Source organism: Cydia amplana, chromosome 2 (genome assembly GCF_948474715.1).
Source record: "Cydia amplana chromosome 2, ilCydAmpl1.1, whole genome shotgun sequence".
Classification (NCBI taxonomy): domain Eukaryota; kingdom Metazoa; phylum Arthropoda; class Insecta; order Lepidoptera; family Tortricidae; genus Cydia; species Cydia amplana.
In genome coordinates this window covers 12,625,212-12,645,147 of record NC_086070.1, presented here as the reverse complement: position 1 = coordinate 12,645,147, position 19,936 = coordinate 12,625,212, and the positions used below count along the sequence as shown (strand labels likewise).

General features: G+C 38.0%; 1 protein-coding gene and 1 long non-coding RNA gene across 2 annotated transcripts in view; one reads left to right on the top strand and one right to left on the bottom strand.

Moving 5' to 3' along the window:
- The window catches only part of LOC134658707 (cadherin-99C), a 238,510-nt gene that overhangs the window by 26,201 nt on the left and 192,373 nt on the right, over window positions 1-19,936 (bottom strand). Inside the window, exon 4 of the mRNA XM_063514364.1 lies at window positions 6,944-7,038. Coding sequence (XP_063370434.1) covers window positions 6,944-7,034 — 91 coding nt within the window. The 5' untranslated portion in view covers window positions 7,035-7,038. The remainder of the gene's footprint in view (window positions 1-6,943; window positions 7,039-19,936) is intronic.
- LOC134658825 (uncharacterized) lies at window positions 10,785-19,263 on the top strand. Its single transcript, XR_010097742.1, has 3 exons — window positions 10,785-10,903; window positions 18,904-18,931; window positions 19,121-19,263. It is a non-coding gene; the product is annotated as an uncharacterized LOC134658825 (long non-coding RNA).

The following is a 19,936-nucleotide window of genomic DNA, read 5'->3' as shown; positions in this document are numbered from 1 at the left end:
TAAACTATCACTATCCATGCGCAATCGGTAACCGAAAAATACCTCGCTCGGGACCGCTTTAATTGTCTTATGGAATGTAGTATTCAAGCCCTGCTGTAAAGCTTTGATATACTGGTCCCACCTATCATCTGACGTATCCGCGCCGATTGTTTTTAAGGCCTCTAAAATTGTTTTATTGAAACGTTCCACTTGTCCGTTTGAACGTGGCATCCCTGTTGCTATAGTGTGCAAATGGATGTTTTTACTTAAACAATATTCAACGAATTCGTTCGAAGTGAAACATGACCCAGCATCCGTTATTATTCTCTTAGGGTTACCGAACGATTTTGAAATGTTTTCTAACTCTTTAATTGCACAAGATGATTTTGTCGATTTCACAGCAGAGATAAAAACAAATTTTGTAAACGCGTCAACGACTACCAGTAAATACTCATTTTTAGTTTTAGTTTTCACAAAAGGGCCTAGGTGGTCTAGATGTAGTGTGTGGAACGGTTGAGCGTATTTGGGAAGTGGATATAATTCTCCTTCTTTAGGTCCGCCTTTGTTTTTATAATAAATGCAGTTTAAACAATTCTTTATGTATTTTTTTACAACGTGTCTCATTCTTGCAAACCAATATTGATTTCCTATTCGCTCAACCGTTTTGTCTAGAGAGAAATGCCCCAGGTCGTCGTGATTACATTTAATTATTTGCCAAATACATTTTTTTGGCACAACCCATCGACGACCGTGGGCAGTTCTTCTGTACACTTTTCCACCTAGCAATTCATATTGGGAAAAAATAGTTTTATTGCTAGCCAAGTCACCCGATTCAATAATGCTTTTAATTTTTTGTAATTCTGGATCCTGTAATTGTACCGAAAGCAACCAATCTGATTCCGTTATAGACATAATAACCTCAGTTTCCGATTTTTCTCCGGATGGCACTGGGTTGCGACTTAATGCATCCACGTGTTGCATCCGAGTTCCTTCGCGATGCACGATATCAAATGAAAATTCTTGCGTGGATAGCACCCAACGGGCAATCCGGGGAATTATTTCTTTTTTTGACAGGGCGAATCTAACTGCATTGCAATCGGTGACAATTTTAAAAGTTGACCCCAATAGGTATAGCCGGAATTTTTGCAAGGAACAAACGATCGCCAAAAGTTCCAATTCGAAAGAATGGAATTTTTTTTCATCTAAAGTAGTCTGTCTACTATAAAAATGTACAGGTTTTTCACCTTCGTTTGTAACTTGCATTAGTATTCCTGCGATGCCATCTCTACTCGCATCTGTGTACAATACGTTTTCTTTGTTAGGGTCGAACATTGCTAAAACGCTATCTGACGTTAATCTACTTTTAAGCAACTGAAACGTCTCATCATGAACTGACTTCCACTCCCAAGTAGTGTCATTTTTCAATAATTTAGTTAATGGGGCCGAAATTAAAGCACAGTCTTTAATGAATTTCCTGAAATAATTTATCAAACCGAGAAATTGCCGCAGTTGATGGACGGTTTTAGGAACGGCAAATTTGTGTACAGCTTCTAACTTCTTCTCATTCGGCATAACGCAATCTGGTTTAATTTTATATCCGAGAAAATCAATCTCTTTTTTAAAGAAATGACACTTCTTTAGGTTTAAAGTCAGTCCGTTTTCTTTAAATATTTTTAGAACCTCCTCTAGAAGTTTTAAATTTTCCTCAACTGTTTCAGTTACTAAATAAACGTCATCTAAGTAAAGAATAACATTTCCGAACCGTAAATTCCCCAAAACCTTATTCATCATGCTTTGAAAACAGCTAGGTGCATTGGCCAGCCCGAACGGGAGCCTTAAAAACTCATAATGCCCGTCTTCTGTAACGAATGCGCTTTTAGGAATTGATTCCTCACTCATCGCGATTTGATAATATCCGCTTTTCAGATCTAAACTTGTAAAACATTTATGGCCTTGAAGTCTGTCTATCAGTTCCTCAATCCGTGGCATGGGATACTTGTCCTTAACTGTAATTTTATTCAAAGCCCGATAGTCAATGCAAAGCCTTTTTTCTCCGCTTTTCTTGTTAACAAGCAAAGCTGGGCTTGCATACGGTGATTTACTTTCACGAATAATATTATTTTCCAAAAGTTCATTTACCATCTCCCGAATTATTTTTCGATCTGGAATAGAGGCTCGAAAAGGCCTGCATTGAACTGGTTGAGGACTGGTTACATTTATTGTCATTTCATGACCGTTGACTTTACCTAATTCTTTAATGTTTGACGCAATACAACCGTCATACTTTCTGAAAAGCGCTATCAATTCGTTCTGGTGAGAATCAGCATCTAACTCAAGATCGGTCACTGTATTACAGAATTCCTTAAATGAAGACGCATAATCAAACTTCAATGAATTCCCTACTCGTGAATACATTAAATCATCGCGTTCGGTCACGTTCCTACCAATCAGTATGTCATAATCTGCTAAATCGTCCATAATGTAAAAATCTATTCCTGTCAAACAAACCGCATCGATTTTCAGATCAACTGTTATCTTGTGCGTAACTGTATCTGTATTTTGCATTTTATAGCCATGCAATGTAACAGGCAAGGGCAGCTTAATTATCTTTATATTCTGTTTTTTAACCAAACATGCAGAAATGAGTGAACAACTACTACCCGCGTCGACAAAAGCTTCGTGTTCAAAATCGTTAATACGAATATTCTTTATAAATTTGTTCCGCGGATTAGAGGTAGACACGAATTTTGTTTCATGTTTCTCTATTTTAACTGCATTCTTTTTATGATAACATTCAGATTCAGAGTGTCCTTGCTTGTTACAGTAACTGCATTGCTTTTTATTTGCAATCTTATTAACAACAACATCACAATTTGCTTTTGTATGATTACCGCCACAGTTATAACATTTGATCTGTTTTCGTTGCTGCGTGTTATTATTACGCGCGGTGGTGGATCGCTCAGATACATTAGGTGAAACTGAAGACCCAGATGAAGAAACGTTCTGACTTGTCGACGACTGTGTTTCACTTTTTGGTGGAACGTCACGAGAAATCGCGCCTACATTTTTCGCGTTTTTAGATGGTTTATACACGCGACCATGTAAATAACTTGCTAAATTGTCACTAGTTCCGAAATTGGTAGCTTCGATAGCTGCTCCTATACCGCAATCTCCTATATTACCCACAATAATAGAAATTATATCTTGTTCCGAAAAACCCAACGATAACCTATCAATTTTGCATTTCTGTTCGAAAAAGAACTCATAAAGAGATTGATTATCGTTTGGTTTATTCTCTACAATTTCCTTTAATAAGTCGAACATGTTTCGACGCCGTTGAAAACTAGATGTTAACTTTCTATTCCAATCCTCCCATTTCCACGAGGGCCAAGAACAATCGGTGCGCAAGAGAGAATCGTACCATACTTTCGCGGGACCTTTTAATTTGTTTAAAGCCTGATACCGGATCATCTCATCCTTCCATGAAAAAGTTCGCGCGTAGTTCATGATTATATTGAGCCAAGCAGACACGTCATCATTTAGTGGATTAAACTCTGGTATCATATTATTCAAGGTAGGAACATTATTTGTACTCACTGTTTGGATATCAGCTTTACGTGATACCTTAATTCTCTTTGGTGGTGGAGGTGACGGAGTCCTCCCGGTAGACACGCTAATGACGCTCGAAGAACTCGAACTTGACCGTTGCCGCTTCCGTTTAGCTTTAGAGCGTTTACTACGCTTACCCATTTGGACGAAGGTAAGAACACTTCTGATGTAAACGACCTGACTATGATAAGTAAAGGTAAAATACTGGACTTTTAAAATACTTTATTTTAATCAAATTAATTACAAAATACGTTATAATTTACACTTTAAGTAAACCTATCGACAGTCGCTGGATCAAGAGAGCTCTGAAGGTCGTGCAGCCCCTTTTATAGGCTCGGTATCCCCGCCGAAGTCTGCTGCCATTCCAGGTAGGCGGGGCGGCGGCTACCTGGTCCTATGATGCAGCTCTCCGATAGGTGGCGCTGTAGCGGCTCCTCGTAGTGTCTTCGTAAGCCGCTAGGTGGCGCTTTCAGCGCTTGGCGCCATGGTTGCCAACACCGTCTCATTAGAAATTGTGACATTATGCTCGGTTTGAGACCCTATAACAAATGGCACCCAAACGTCAAATATAACTTTATGTAACTCAACTTTAGTAAATCACGCACGATCCGATGACTCCAGTAAGGCAAATGTTCGTAACCTAAGAAGGTACATGCAATATCCGCGAGCAATCATGCATCGCAAGAGCCTACTAGAACATAATTCATAGACCACTAATTACTTTACAATACTAAAGCAATACGGAAGTGCGAGACAACTAGAAACGCATGGTTAGATTGGTTAGGTTTCATTAAAATAACAAACGGTCATAAATAATGCAATCGACAGGAGAGCTGTGGGAATATTCTGAAGGCTATAAAACCGATTTTGAAGCATACTTGTAAAGCTTTCCAAGCTTTAATATTAATTACCTATTGTAACAAGTGACGAACGGATAGTGTAGGTATATACCTAGACAGAATACGTAGAACCAAAAATATCCATATTCATACCTATCCTAATCATAAAGTTCTCTAAAAGAACACCGTAACTACGGTTCATACGACAGAAACAGAATAAGCCCCTTAGTGTGAATTTCGTAGTATAGTATCGTTCATTAGAACACAGCTCTAATTAAGGCTTTACTGCGTCTGGACTCGATTGCCCTTTAAGAGAAACTAGCTTTATCCGGCGGAGTCGCCTGAGTAGATAAGTTGTCATTTTTCTGTCGTAAAATTAAAAACTTTTTTCGCAAATTAAAAGAACAGGTATTAAAAGGAAACTAAGCCCTTGCAATAATTAAAAGTCGAATAAAATAAAATTTAAAAAACACATTATTGTTGTATACAATAATGTATTTTTGTAAACATATATGTGTTTTTTATGTAGTCAGGAGAATTTACAGAATTAATCTGGTGATTTGCGTAAAATAAAGGGTACCTATACCTACCAATTTCACATAAGTATACAAATAAGAAAACGTAAATGAAATTACTTCCTGCAGATTTTATACCTACATATAATTGTATAGCTACTCGTAGTTTACAACATTTTGATAGATAACTTCAATTACTTTTCTAGAATGCTTTAACGATAAACATTTTCTAAGAACACAGACTGGTGTAATAAAATCTATATAAACATTAAAATAATATATGTCCTAGAGAGAAGCTTACGGGAAGTAAATAAGGCATCGTAAAATAATTGTTACGAAGTAATTTACTATAACTTACAGTATGAATAATGGAACTTCCAGGCAGGTTTCATCGTAAATTCATAAACTGATTTTACGTTAACTTTTGAAATACTGTCCATATGTGTTAAAGCCGTATCGTATGTTTAACGACGAAAGTAGATCACAGAATGAACTAAATCTACACGTAAAAATGGACGCGAATTTTGTTTTAAGGCTAGTACAGCCAATGAATTTAAGTTCCGACCCATTTCTTACCTTGTCACAGTGACAATAATATGAAAGTCGCTATACAGTGTGTAAGTCTAATACGGGCAATAAATTAAACCAGATATAGAATTTACCCGTCTTATCATTAATTAAAATGTTTTTTAAGTTACACTTAATTATGACCCCGTGATTAATTTTTTCCACATGTACCGAGCAGCAATGTACTGCAAACATTAAGAAACAGAATATGACATGACATTACTAGATACGAGCTTTTTATAGTAACTGCCAACAAGCGTTGACAGTTACTTTAAAAAGCTCGTATCCCGTAACTTGTGTGGTGTATTACATTGCGGGCCGAATTATTTTGTATGGTTAAAATTTTCAATGCATTTCTAAGTAAAATCTATCTCAATATACTTTTTAGGTCCTATGCTAACCACCGTTTAAATATTCGCTCGTATTGGATTTACACACTGTATAGACCTCATACTACGAGCATTGTCACTGTGACAAAGTACAAAGTGGGTAGGAAATTAAATTCTTTGATTGTACAACAAAAAAAGGCAAATACCTAACAATTAACATTCCTTAGTTATACCTAATAAAACGTATCATACAGTTTAGTAATATTATTAACGTCTAAGTCCGTATTACTGCAGGCGTGTCTGGGAACCTTTTAATTAAGAGGTTGTTTGTTCGCTCAGCAGGCCTTCTACGAAATTACGTCAAAATAAAGAGTTTCTGCCTTAAAAGACTGTGTTAATTAGTACATATGTACTCAATAAGCATCGATTTAATTCTACCGAACTCCATGAATGGTTGCAAGTGGCTAAACCAACCTTATAAGTATTTGTTCCAATTAGAAAGCATAACTGTTTTCTAGTTTTGGTGACTTTATTGGATGTTATAAATAGTTAGCAGGGTTTTAATCATTAGTTGGCATTCCTTAATTAAGCTTTGTATCAGTACTTTGTGATACTAAGTTTAAGGTGGTACCCGCTCAGTAATTAAAAAGGTATGGAGTGGTGATATGTGCCCGATCTGAGCGTTTATTTAAATCCATATATATTAAGGTTTTGCTTATATGTACTGAAAATGAAGACGAGTTCATAAATAATTAAAACGAATAGACAGATTTTAGTTACAAACAAATGTGTAATCTAATGCACATCTTTTTAAATAGGGTAAGGTAAATTAATTCGTTCGTATGTTAAGCGTCATACAATTGTAAAAATATATCTTCAAGATACATAAAAAGAACAGACACAATCGCATATTTTGTACTTTTCAGGATATGATGTTTACATTTCCAAGCCCTACTGACCTTACTCTGAACCCAGTTCACCTTTAATATGTGTACCTATTAGGTAGTACAAAAATATGCCATGTGCAGATGAATGTAAACGAAATATTTGCGTAAAACACATGTGTTACAATGTGTTAATATGAGTTTCTTATAAATAAGCTTACCTGGTGTCGCTCTGGTCAAATGGAATAAGCAGAAGATAAGAAGCCAAATCGGTGATTGCCCATGCCGGAGCAGCGCGATCCACCGCGCCATCTCACTGTAACAACAATAAATTTAGTTCAATAAAGTATCTAGAAAAATACAACATATGCCAAATCCTAATTAGTGAATATTAAACCTGACATCAAACAGAAAAGTACTTCTTTCGACCTTGTCGGTATGTCAATCCGTACCAATGCAAAAGGTACGGATTTCTTATAACAAGATTACAAATAGATTACAGAAAACGCGGGACAACATTCGATTGCATTAATTCCTATTACAGTTGGAATAACCTTGACGCAATCCAATTGTAGTTTGAAGTAAATCCATTTTATATGTTGACACCAAATGACAGGATAATACGAGGGCTGTTTGATAAGTACCCGTTTATGAAAAAAATAATCAGTTGTTTTTGTTTATATGCATTTATTTTTCTTCATAGCCTCCTTTTAACTCTATACACTTGTTCCACCTATATTCAAGCTTCAATAAACCATCCAAAAAGTACGATTTCGGAAAGTCATTAAAATAGGCCTCTGTGGCGGCAATGACTTCGTCATTTGATCCAAATCGCTTACCACCGAGCCATTTTTTCAGGTTGGGAAACAAAAATAAATCGCATGGGGTCAAATCTGGAGAATACGGGGGGTAAGGCAATAGGGCGTAGCGTAATTGTGTTAATTTAGCCATCACAACTCTAGACGAATGAGCTGGTGCGTTGTCGTGATGAGACAGTACTTTTTTATTTTTTAAATGGGGTCGTTTGTCCTTCAACCCAGCGTCAAATTCATCCAATAAATTGGCATAGTACTGCCCTGTTATCGTTTTCCCCTTTTCTAAGAACTCAATATGTATAATACCCTGCGAATCCCAAAAAACGGTCGCCATGACCTTTCCAGCCGATGGAACGATTTTTGCTATCTTTCGCGCAGGTTCACCCGGTAAAATCCACTGCTTCGACTGCCCTTTCATTTCCGGGGGGTAGTGGTGACCCACGTTTCGTCTACGGTCACGAAACGACGCAGAAACTCCTTCGGGTTACGTTTGAACACGGCCAAACACTGCTCCGAAGTAGTCAGTCGGTTCCGTTTTTGCTCCTCCGTGAGTAAACGCGGCACCCACCTCGCCGATACTGTCTTCATACCCAATTTTTCTTCTAATATGTTTTGTACCCGCTCGATTGGAACATTTACAGCATCAACGATTTCTCGAAGTTCAATTCGGCGGTCGGCTAAAACGATATTTTCAATTTTCTTAACCATATCGTCTGTAGTCACCTCAATTGGGCGGCCTGGGCGATCCTCATCAAAGACGGTTGTTCGCCCCCGCTTAAACTCGTTAAACCAGTATCTGACGGTTGTCATAGAAGGAGCACATTCATGGTAAACCGCTTGCATTCTTACTTTTATTTCATCACATGTTTTTCCTTCCAAAAACAAGAATCTAATTACAGACCGATACTGCTCTTTCTCCATTTTCACAATTTTAAGTTCACGCTTTCACTGAATCGCTGTCAAATGAGAAAAAAACAAAAGAATGCTGTTTTTTTTAAATTTTCCCACCTCTGAAAAATGGCTTAAAACGATTGTATACATATTTTCGGCCCGTGATATTAATACATTTGGAAAACGGGTACTTATCAAACAGCCCTCGTAGGTCAACTTCGGCAATTTTGGATAAGTAGGTTTTAGCAGGCAGATGTTTTCCGTATTTGATACGTAAATCTATTTGCAATTCCAGTTGTAGTGAAAGAATTGGTCATGCTTGGATTCGGCACGCCTATAGGGATTTCGTTAAATATGCTAAGTAACTTTTTCTTAAATCAGAGGAAGAATCCCCAATCTTTTTGTGACGAGGGCTCTGCCACTTGTTTCCTTGCGGGCTTGTATGGAGTAAGACTTCTTTCGCGGGTTCGATTGGGAGGCTTGCGACCCGTATTATATAAATCCCTGTCTTAAATTAAGCCACTCGGTAATACCTACTTCGGAAATTTTGTGATTCTCAGTAGTGACCCAAAAGTCCATATAAGTTACGGAGACTAACGTTAATGCAAATGGCAGAATACTTAGCACGGCAATGCTCGAATAAGCGTTAAGTTTTAACTTTTTACTATTCTGTATCTGGGTTGTCGTAAGCATTTGGTATCAAGTGAAGTCTAACCACACTGACCGGTTAAAAGTCGCTCAAGTGGTTCTCAGCAAAAAGTAGTTCTAGTTGAATTACCTATCGATAATAACTTGAAGCTATGTACATATTACTAGCAATGGAAGAAAATCAAATATCCATTTCGCAAAAATAAATATATTTTTTTCACTTTAATGGTTTGGGAGAATTCATTTATAAAAAAAATATAAGCTAAACACTGAACGCCGGACACGGATTTAGGCGAAATAGTTTTTACGTACCTATCGCATGATTTTTTTTTTCTATTGGCGATGAATTCTGTGATAGGTATTGAAAATGTGTTAATAATACTTATTATTTAATAACTTCAATGACAAGTTCCTTGCTCAGTATAGTATCTAAAATGGAAGCTGTTAGTTATTGTAAGTACCTATCATGTATATCATGTTACTTGTTGCAAGTCCTAGTAAATCATAAAGGATCGTGTTCCAGCCACTGTCTAGCCTGCAGATAGGTATATACAAAGTCAACACCGAGTGGGAGGGGTCTCCAATAAATCCATACTAATAGTTACGTGAAATAGTGCCTGTAGGTTTGTTACTTAATCGCGGAAAAACTACTTCGTATTATGTATAAGGTATATTATAAAATAACATACGTACCTACCATTGATAAATTGATCAGTAATCCAAAATAATACAGCGTATACTATATTTTAGATTTTAGATGTAGGTATAGCAAAAGTGCATACCACGCTATGAAAAGGGTTAATTTTAACATCTTTCCCAAATAAAATTTGGAATAACACCACAATAACACCATAGTGAATGTACTTGTATAGCACTTTGAATTGTTTATTTCCGAGATCTTTCATTTGTTATAGTCACAATTGCAGGGATCGGAAACCGGTATTTTTTGTATGGGAACAAAAACGGTATTTTTTCGTTCTTTGATAATTATTTCATTTCTAATTGGGAATACGACTCCGTAAGTCGTTACCTAAAAACACAACCGAGTTCTACTTTTCGGGTAAAAAACAATTCGAAATATATGGTTATTTCGAAGGTTTTGCAAAACACCACCGGTTCCGATCCCTGCACAATTGTTCTAGTCAAATCGGCAAAAAGTCGCAATATTTGATTAAAATGATGATCATATTTCAAGAATAATGTAACTCTAATTTCGTGGCCATTATTATAGGGTCAAGTCGCGGTATACCATACCATAATGATGCTTGGTTCTTACCTGCCCCTTGAACATGGGATTAGGCCCTACAATTATGCTGAGTAATGGCGGGGCACCATGTAGCATTAATATGTCACGCTTCGCATTAACATTCGAAAGGGTTTAGCGTTGTATGTATGATGAACTCGAGTGTTGGACGCCAGCGGACTGTTCGTAAAAACATGCGGATTTTGATAGCTAATCAAGCAACTGAGATCCCTCGTGGCTCTCATATGAATTGTCGCTGTGAAAATATAACATCAGACGGTCTAGCATGAGTTGCGTTCTCGCGCGCGACTCAATACTGGAAGTCGCGCAAGATGTATGGAGTCTACCGCCTGATGAGATTATCTTGTCACAACGACAATTAACAGCGAAACAGAAGTTGGTAGATTTCTGTTTTTTAATGAGCTTTAGCAATCTCTTGTATCGAATATAATCTTGTTCTTGTATTAGTAATCGTTCTAAGAGTAGAAGCAAATACTAAGAAAACCGTAGTACCTAGAACTTACTTCGTTAAAGCATACGAAACAAAATTATTGAGTGTAACACTTTACGACAAATATATTAAGGTGACGGTAGAGGTGGGTAAATTTTCAGATTCTGTCAATTTACCCCATTTCACACACAAGCGCACTTCACGCACACTACCTCACTTTACTGGGACAGGTCATTGACCCATCAAGTTTTTTTAAGATAGCGTTTTGAGTTTAGTGTTAACCACTAACCTCTTTTGAGGAACAGAAACTGTAAAAACGTTCCATTGAAAGAAGAAAGAGAAACAATACATTAAATCTTGCTCTCCTTGTCTGTTCATGTCACACGTGACGTATTTAAATTCTAATTTAATTCATTTGATTGTTAACTATTTTCTGCATATTATGGCTTTGTCGAGATACGCGTTTTGTAAAGTTAAACCGAATAAACCCAGATGTCATTAAGTCAGATGTAAAATGTTATTTACTACTCTATACGGTTATTCATAAGGCGAAAAATCAATTCAATTAAAAATTTAAATAAATAAAGTTTCGGCAGGGTGGAAAATTGGAAATTTAATTAAGGCCGACAAAATAAAATTTAATAATATATGTCGGCTGATGTACCCCTAAGATCTTTACAGATTTACTTGTACGAGTATCGTATATTCGCTATTTATTTTGCTATTAAATTTATAAAATTAAAATAAATAATTAAATATTATACTGGCATTCCACCGCTATTATTTCAGTGCTGAACTGATTATCTTCGATCGTAGCCTTGATGATGTAGTTGTACTTACACTTACGGCGGTAGGAGCGGCAATGAACCCCGCGCAGCGTAGAACGAGAGGTGTGTTGGGATAAGTGCATATACATATAATTCTTCGTGCGTCTGTCTGTCTGTCCGTCCGTCTGTCACAGTCTATTTTCTCCGAAACTACTGGACCAATTCAGTTGAAATTTGGCACACATATGTAAATTTGGCACACAAATGTAAATTTGTGACCCAAAGATGGACGTGTAACGTAAATAAAATGTATTTTAGAGAATTTGAAATACGGTAGCCATTTTGGGGGGGGGGGGGGGGTAAATGAAAAAATTAAAAAATATGTTTTTTAAACTATATAGTGTTACATATCAAATAAAAGAGCTCATTGTAAGAATCTCAAAGATATATTTTTTTTATAATTTTAGGATTAATAGTTCAGCAGTTATTCATGAAAATAGGCAAAAAATGATCATTCTCCGCCCACTTTCTCCGAAACAACTGGATTTAAAATTTTGAAAAAAATACACAAAGTAGTTCTTTACCTATATATGTCAGGAAAATCTATAAGAAATGTGCAGTCAAGCGTGAGACGGACTTAATATACGGAACCCTTAGAATGCGAGTCCGACTCGCACTTGTTTTTGTTTAGCTCTTATTAGGTTTAAGGAGTTTTATGAGTGAAAAAAGAAGTTTTTTGTTTTAAGTGCCCGCGTTATTGCCGATAGATTGTGTTTTAAACGATAATTAGACAAAAAAACTTGTTTTTCACCCAACGAAGATCCCCATGACACATCTTCCAAGTCGCCTTTGGATAGGCTTAATTTTAAAAATAATTGAAATAATGTTCTATATCATTCATACTTGCAAAAAAAGACTAAAAATAATTTACGTGACCAATGCTTATTATTAGTAAATATCTTACAATTTAATATCTGATATATCACACGATACAAAAAAATGGCCGCAAAGTTAAAAGTTTATTTATTTACGTTACTAGTCCATCTTTGGATCACCGACTCTTTGTCATATGTGAAAAATGTGTACCAAATTTCAATTGAATTAGTCTATTAGGGGCAGACACACGAGTGATCTTAAAAGGGATTTTTTTCTTGAATGATTTGTATGTACTTACCCCAACGCACCTCACGTTCCACGCGGCGCAGCGTAATCAGTAAGTACCTAATAATTAGTGTCCGACCGAAACACAAATTTCTGTATATATAAATATTGTTGTCCTACTTGCTCCCCAACTTTTGGTCTTTGTCACATAGTTTAGTTTCATAATACGAAGTACTATTTCGTATGTTTCGGCCAGGCCGAAAGATTCGGCCGTTTTTTGGCCGAAACCGAAACTACGGCCGAAACATGATTTTATGGCCGAAACTGGCCGAAACCGAAACCGAAACCGAATCTTCGGTCGGACACTACGAATAATCACAATGGTCTTAAGTACCACAGACCCTTAGTGTCGCTTAAGTCCTTTATGACAATCTCTGCCTTCTGCCTATTAGAACTTATAAAAAAAAAAGAAACCGAGTAATTATATCCAACTACCGAACCTGCTTACAAATTTTCTCGAGATATTTGAGAAATGTGATATGCAAAGGAGAACATTCGAACAAACGAAAGTATTTTTGCCCAAGCTGAAACGGAGACCTTCGCCTACGCTCGGTCAGTGATGGTTTAGGTACAGTCAGCTGCAGGTCACCCCTGCATAGAAGATTGTATGCAGGGGTGGTACCTTTTCTCTGCAGCTGACTGTACACCTATAAAAAATTGTTGTACCTGCTGCAATTTTATACCGGTACCGTACTTTATATTTCAACAGGTATAGTACCTTCAAAACGAAGCGGTATTGATAAATAATAACGGTACCGTACCGCCTATAAATAATAATAATAATTCAGCCTATATACAGGGTGGTCCAAACCTTGACGTCCAAAAATTTTTTTTTAGATTCCTCACGTCGTGGGCTATCAGAATATACCCCATGTATGTTAGCCGATTTTTCGTAGTTATCGAGTTATGATTTTTTTTTACTTTTAACTTTTCATATGAAATTCCGGGGTTCCCATACAGAGTGGCTAAAAAATAACTGCATTTCCGTTGCCAGGGAGGTTTTGGGATTATACTGAGCAACTTTTACAATGGGGCCAACCCCGAAACCGCGAAAAAAAATTACCCTTCCATAGAAAATGGACTAGCCAAAATGTATAAAAAGCCAATTTTTTTTTTCGCGATTTCGGGGTTGGTCCCATAATAAAAGTTGCTCAGTATAATCCCAACACCTCCCTGGCAACGGAATACAGTTATTTTTCAGCCACTCTGTATGGGAACCCCGGAATTTCATAGGAATAGAATAAGAATAAGAATTATTTATTGCCACATACATGAACATAAAATAGAGTTAGAATTACTTACATAATAAAATAAAACAGTTGTTATCATATACAAAACAAAAGTGAGAAGATCTTTGTATTAGGCAAAGGGTTCCAGTCTCAGCGTGTGCCGGGCCTAGGTGCCCGGCGCTGGTTTTCAGACCGGTCGGTCCCAGACTAAGGACGGTCGGAGAATATTACCTACATAGGAAAAGTTAAAAGCTTAAAAAATCATAACTTGAAAAGTACGAAAAATCGGCTAACATACATATGGGGTACATTATGATAGCCCACGATTTTTGGACGTCACGGTTTGGACCACCCTGTATAGACAATAATCTCAACGCTAGCCCAATGCGGATTGGGGACTTCACACACAGCTTTGAATTTCTTCGCAAATGTATGCACTACGAGTATGCAGGTTTCCTCACGATGTTTCCTCCTTCACCGAAAAGCTAGTGGTAAATATCAAATGATATTTCGTACATAAGTTCCGAAAAACTCATTGGTACGAGCCAGGATACCAATGAGTTTTTCCTTACCGCTTATACCGTAAAGAAATAATGCAGTCTCTGCTTTGCACGATTATTGTGTGGACATAATTCTTATAATCACCGAAACATACATACCTCTACGCACAGAATGTCATTGAAATAAAACATTGTTTTTTATAGTAAATTAATATAACATTCGATTTATACACATAACAATAAGCAGGCCAGGCCGCAGCGATATTGGCCTGTAAGCTTCATCTCGGTCTCCAAATCCGCAAAACTCGCTGGTACTAAATGCTGGTCTTGCCGTTATTAATTATCTTGATTCTTGAAGATTATCAGAACAGCACGTTACGTAATCGCATACATAGACGGAACGAACGTCAACAAAGTAGGTGTAGACACTGCAAGTCTTTAGGTATTAAACGAATTACGCTTCGTATTAATAGATGAGTAATATTTAAATGAACATATAATATTCTCTAACATAAATACAAGATTACAATTAATTGACATCAAAAGTCATTGACGTACAGAAGTCATATACATTTTTATAATGACGCAAAATTGATACCAGCATAATGAAAATCAATCCCAATCAGTAAAACGAGTCTTTAAACTTTTTTCATTTTAAGCGGGTTTTGAAGGAACAAGTTACTTAAATTCGATTGTAATCGTATTGTTTTAGGATAATTTACTGCTGTTTTCGACCGTTACGACCCGTAAATAACAACAACTCACATTTAAAATTTGACTGGAGCTCGACGTGATTATATTTATTAGGGCGAGCGAAGCGAGCCCTATCACTATTCGACAAACTATGCATTCTTGTGGTACACTTTACGGAAAAACTATCGCACTTATAGGTTTGAAATTTAACATAGTAATTTAAATTCATGTCTAGATGTGTTATCAAACATAAAAATATAATTTTATCAACTTAATAAAATAAAATAAAGGAATAACACTTTGTATGACTACTAGCGCCATCTGTTAGAAAAATTATGAATTAAAATTCGTGTCAACGTACTATGTGTTAACAACGATGAATACAAAAAAACCGGCCAAGTGCGAGTCGGACTCGCGCACGGAGGGTTCCGCACCATCAACAAAAAATAGAGCAAAAAAATCGTGTTTGTAGTATGGGAGCCCCCCTTAAATATTTATTTTATTTTATTTTTAGTATTTGTTGTTATAGCGGCAACAGAGATACATCATTTGTGAAAATTTCAACAGTCTAGCTATCGCGGTTCATGAGATACAGCTTGGTGACAGACGGACGGACGGATGGACGGATGGACGGATGGACGGATGGACGGACGGACAGCGAAGTCTTAGTAATAGGGTCCCGTTTTTTACCTTTTGAGTACGGAACCCTAAAAAGGGTTAAAGTTTTGAATTCAGACCGATTTCGCTTCGCTCGGTTTGATTCCCAATTTAGCAATTAAGTTTCTCTGAATACTGGAACAATAATCTTGCTGTATATGTCGTAGTCAGATCGTATAATCCGCCGTATTACATTACGGCTAGCCGTTTTCAAAAACAGGGGCGTTTTGAAATGCGGCGGTTTAACTATTAGCCGGATTGAATGCGGCTGAATGAGAATCCGCCGGAATGTATTCGGCGCCATACGTTCTTCAACATGGCTAGCCGTAATGTAATACAGCGAGTCATTAGCCGCCGCTTTGACAGTTTTTAGTTCCCATTTTTAAGACTCGTGGCGCTGCCTGACATAACAACAACAACTATGAAAAACGCTGTGGTGTCCATCAAATCTGGAGTGCGTCGAACTGTTTCTTTTCAAAAAACATTTCCTTCGCAACTTAACTAGATGGAGCCCGGCCTCGCGGGGCTCCCATTTCTGAGCAGTTTGCCCTTCGGGCATCTGAAGCTATCTAACGAACCTAACCTACCTACCTATTGGTTTAGTGAGACGTCCGTGAAAACATTACACTTTAGGGAAAAAAGCGTAACCTACTTAAGGTTAGGTTCGTTAGGTAGCTTCAGATGCCCGAAGGGCAAACCGCCCAGAAATAGGAGCCCCGCATTTTTATAATCTAAATAGTAGATACGATGCGGCTACACGTAGGCCGCCTTATTGAAGAACGTATCGCAATGACAATCCGGCTAATCGTCGAACCGCCGCATTTCAAAACGCTCCTGTTTTTGAAAACGGCTAGCCGTAATGTAATACGGCGGATTATACGATCGGACTACGACATATTCACTGCGGAGGTCAATTTACTCGTATGTTCTGTTCTTTGACGCCGATGAACTGATCAGTCATGTTGTAATTCGACACGTCTTGATGAGCACTTGGGAGAGCAGTACGATAGAGCTGATGCTGATCCATGGCTGTACCTAGCGGAACTCAGGTTTGGTGCAACATAGACACACACTGGGTTGGACATTCGACTCGTCATGATAATAATTTGGTAGAGCAGTACCCAAGATAGCTGATGCTGAACACTGGCAGTACCTAGTGGAGCTCGGGTTTAATACAACATATGCACACGCTGTTTTGGTCATCGGACTCGTCTTGATGAGCACTTAGGAGAGTAGTACCCAAGATAGAGCTGATGCTGAACCCTGGCTGTACCTAGTGGAACTCAGGTTTGGTGCAACACAGGCAAACGCTGTTTTAGACATCCGACACGTCTTGATGAGCATTTGGGAGAGCAGTACCCAAGATAGAGCTGATGAGCTGATGTTAAACCCTGGCTGTACCTACTGGAACTGAGGTTTGGTGCAACATAGATACACGCTGTTTTGGACATCCGACTCGTCAGAATGAGCACTTGGGAGAGCAATACCCAAGATAGAGCTGATGCTGAACCCTGGCAGTACCTATTGGAAGTCAGGTTTGGTGCAACATAGGCAAACGCTGTTTTGGTCATCCGACTCGTTTTTTTTTTTGAGCACTTGGGAGATACCCAATATAGAGCTGTAGCTGAACCCTGGCAGTATTTAGTGGAACTCAGGTTTGCAATATAGGCACACGATGTTTAGGACATCCGACTCGTCTTGATGAGCACTTAGGAGAGTAGTACCCAAGATAGAGCTGATGCTGAACCCTGGCAGTACCTAGTGGAACTCGGGTTTGGTGCAACATAGACACACGCTGTTTTGGACATCCGACTCGTCATGATGATCACTTGGTAGAGTAGTACCCAAGGTAGCTGATGCTGAACTCTGGCAGTAGGTACCTAGTAGAGCTCGGGTTTTATACAATATAGGCTCACTCTGTTTTGGTCATCCGACTCGTCTTTTTGAGCACTTAGGAGATACTCACGATATAGCTGTAGCTGAACCCTGGCAGTATTTAATGGAACTCACGTTTGTTGCAACATAGGCACACGCTGTTTTGGTCATCTCACTCTCGTCTTGATGAGCACTTAAGAGAGCAAATTATACATAAGTTTATGTGCGGAGCAGCATGATAACCGCCAGTAGGTGTCCAGACGGGATAGTTTTACGCTCAATTGTGTGGTGTGGACGCATAAATAAATTCAAGGACATTGGCTCGCTGACTCAACATTGCGAGAAAAGAAAAGCCAGTTGGCTTCCTTACAAGAAGTACTGGGCGACCGTGTAGGATGTAATAAGGGCTTATGAAATTGTATATTACGTGTCGATGATATTGGCAATTTGATTTTGTCGTCTGGACACGTTTTTAATGGACAAAGTAAAAGTTGTATCAGACAGGCGTACCGGACAGCGACCGAGGGCCAATTAGTAGGTATATTTCTTTCTTGCTCTCACTTATAGCTGCGTCCTTAACGGACTTATTACTTACCCACTCGATTGAACATGGAACAAGCCTCGGACTGGATCAAAGTCGCGGTCCGGTACGTTTAGGTAGAAAAACTCCGCGAGCCCTTACAAAGCTCTGCTTTTTGCTAGTTTACCCTATTTTATGAAATACAATTTATCTACTGGTATACATTTTCGTATGCGTATATGATGAAACGTCTTTATTAATGTCAAAAACGAGCTATGACGACGTACACGTCTGCTTCGATGCAAGGCCAACGGCCATCTGACTCGAAGAAGAGTTTTGAGTGATGTCGTCAATGTATGGAAATTATACGAAAGTTTACATTTGGGATTGAATTTCTGTGTTGTATTTGTGAGTAAAAATATAAGTAGATAATAATCTGGTAGTTTAGTTATCTAGCCTTCAAAATCCCACAACAACTCAATTACTGTCAAAGACAAAACTGTAATGCGTCTTGCTCAAACGGAACTCCATATTTTGATTTTTGGACACTTTTAGTGTCGATTTGTAGAGAATTACAGGAAATAAAAAAAAATATGGCGTGAAGAGCCGGTACACGGCTTCTTCGTGAACAGATTTACGTATAATTTAATGCAGTTATTAATCATTCATTGAACAAATTGATTGCACAAAGTGAGGTCTAAATCGAAAACGTCATATACCGTCCCCTTAAGTTACCGTATAAAGCAAAATAGCCTAATGGTTACAGTATAAGTGTAAGGCCTGAGTGGACGCTCGAGTTGGGCGTGCAGCGGGGCGGGGCGTGCGGTGTGCATGATAAACAAATGCAAGCGTATAGGAGCGGCCTTAGTGCACGCTGCTCAAATCACTTGTGATCCCGACGCCACGCTGCACGCCCCGCTGAACGCTCCGCTTCGAGCGTCCACTCAGGCCTTACACTAATCGCCACCGCTTTTGGCCCAGCCACCGCCGCTGCCCACAGACACTTGCACCATATTGCTAATCCGACAAGTTTGTGGACCCCCTAGCGATACTACGACATAAAAGTTAACGCGTTTTATGAATAAAGGTAACAGGCCAATTCGAGTTTTAGTTATTCGATCTGTTTCCTATATGATACTGATCTGTTAGTGACAATAGTGACGTTTTTGGTTGAAGAAACTTGGCTGGCTTGGCTGACAGATCGGTATCATATCGGAAACAGATCGAAAAACTAAAACTCGAATTGGCATATAAGTCTATCCAGGCCCAGGGGATGTTTAGGACGTTAAAGGCATTCTGATTACTTTTGAAATAGAATTCTATTAAAATATTTGAAATTCATTTGCAGTATTAGTAAAACATGAACAGTAATTAATATTTGATATGTGTAACTTTAATAATATTTCTATAAATAACTGATTCGCAAGACCGAAGTGATCCCATAAGTGTTCCGTGAACAAAGTTTTGTACGGAACACTAAAAATGCATTTTAGAAATCATATATCCGCTCGTTTTTGAGGTATTGTTACATCCCAATTCAGGTTACCATATAACCAATTTCAGGTTATTTAACCTGAAATTGGTACTTATGCAAGCCTGAAAGAGAAATCAAAGAGAAGTTAACTGTACAGAGTGTACAAGGCCTTGATTCTTACAATAATCCGCTAACGATATTAGAATTACGAAGTAGGACATCTTACCATTCAAGCAGCGTATGCTCGTAAGATTCCTAGGAAAAGCAACTATTTAACACAGCAATTGATT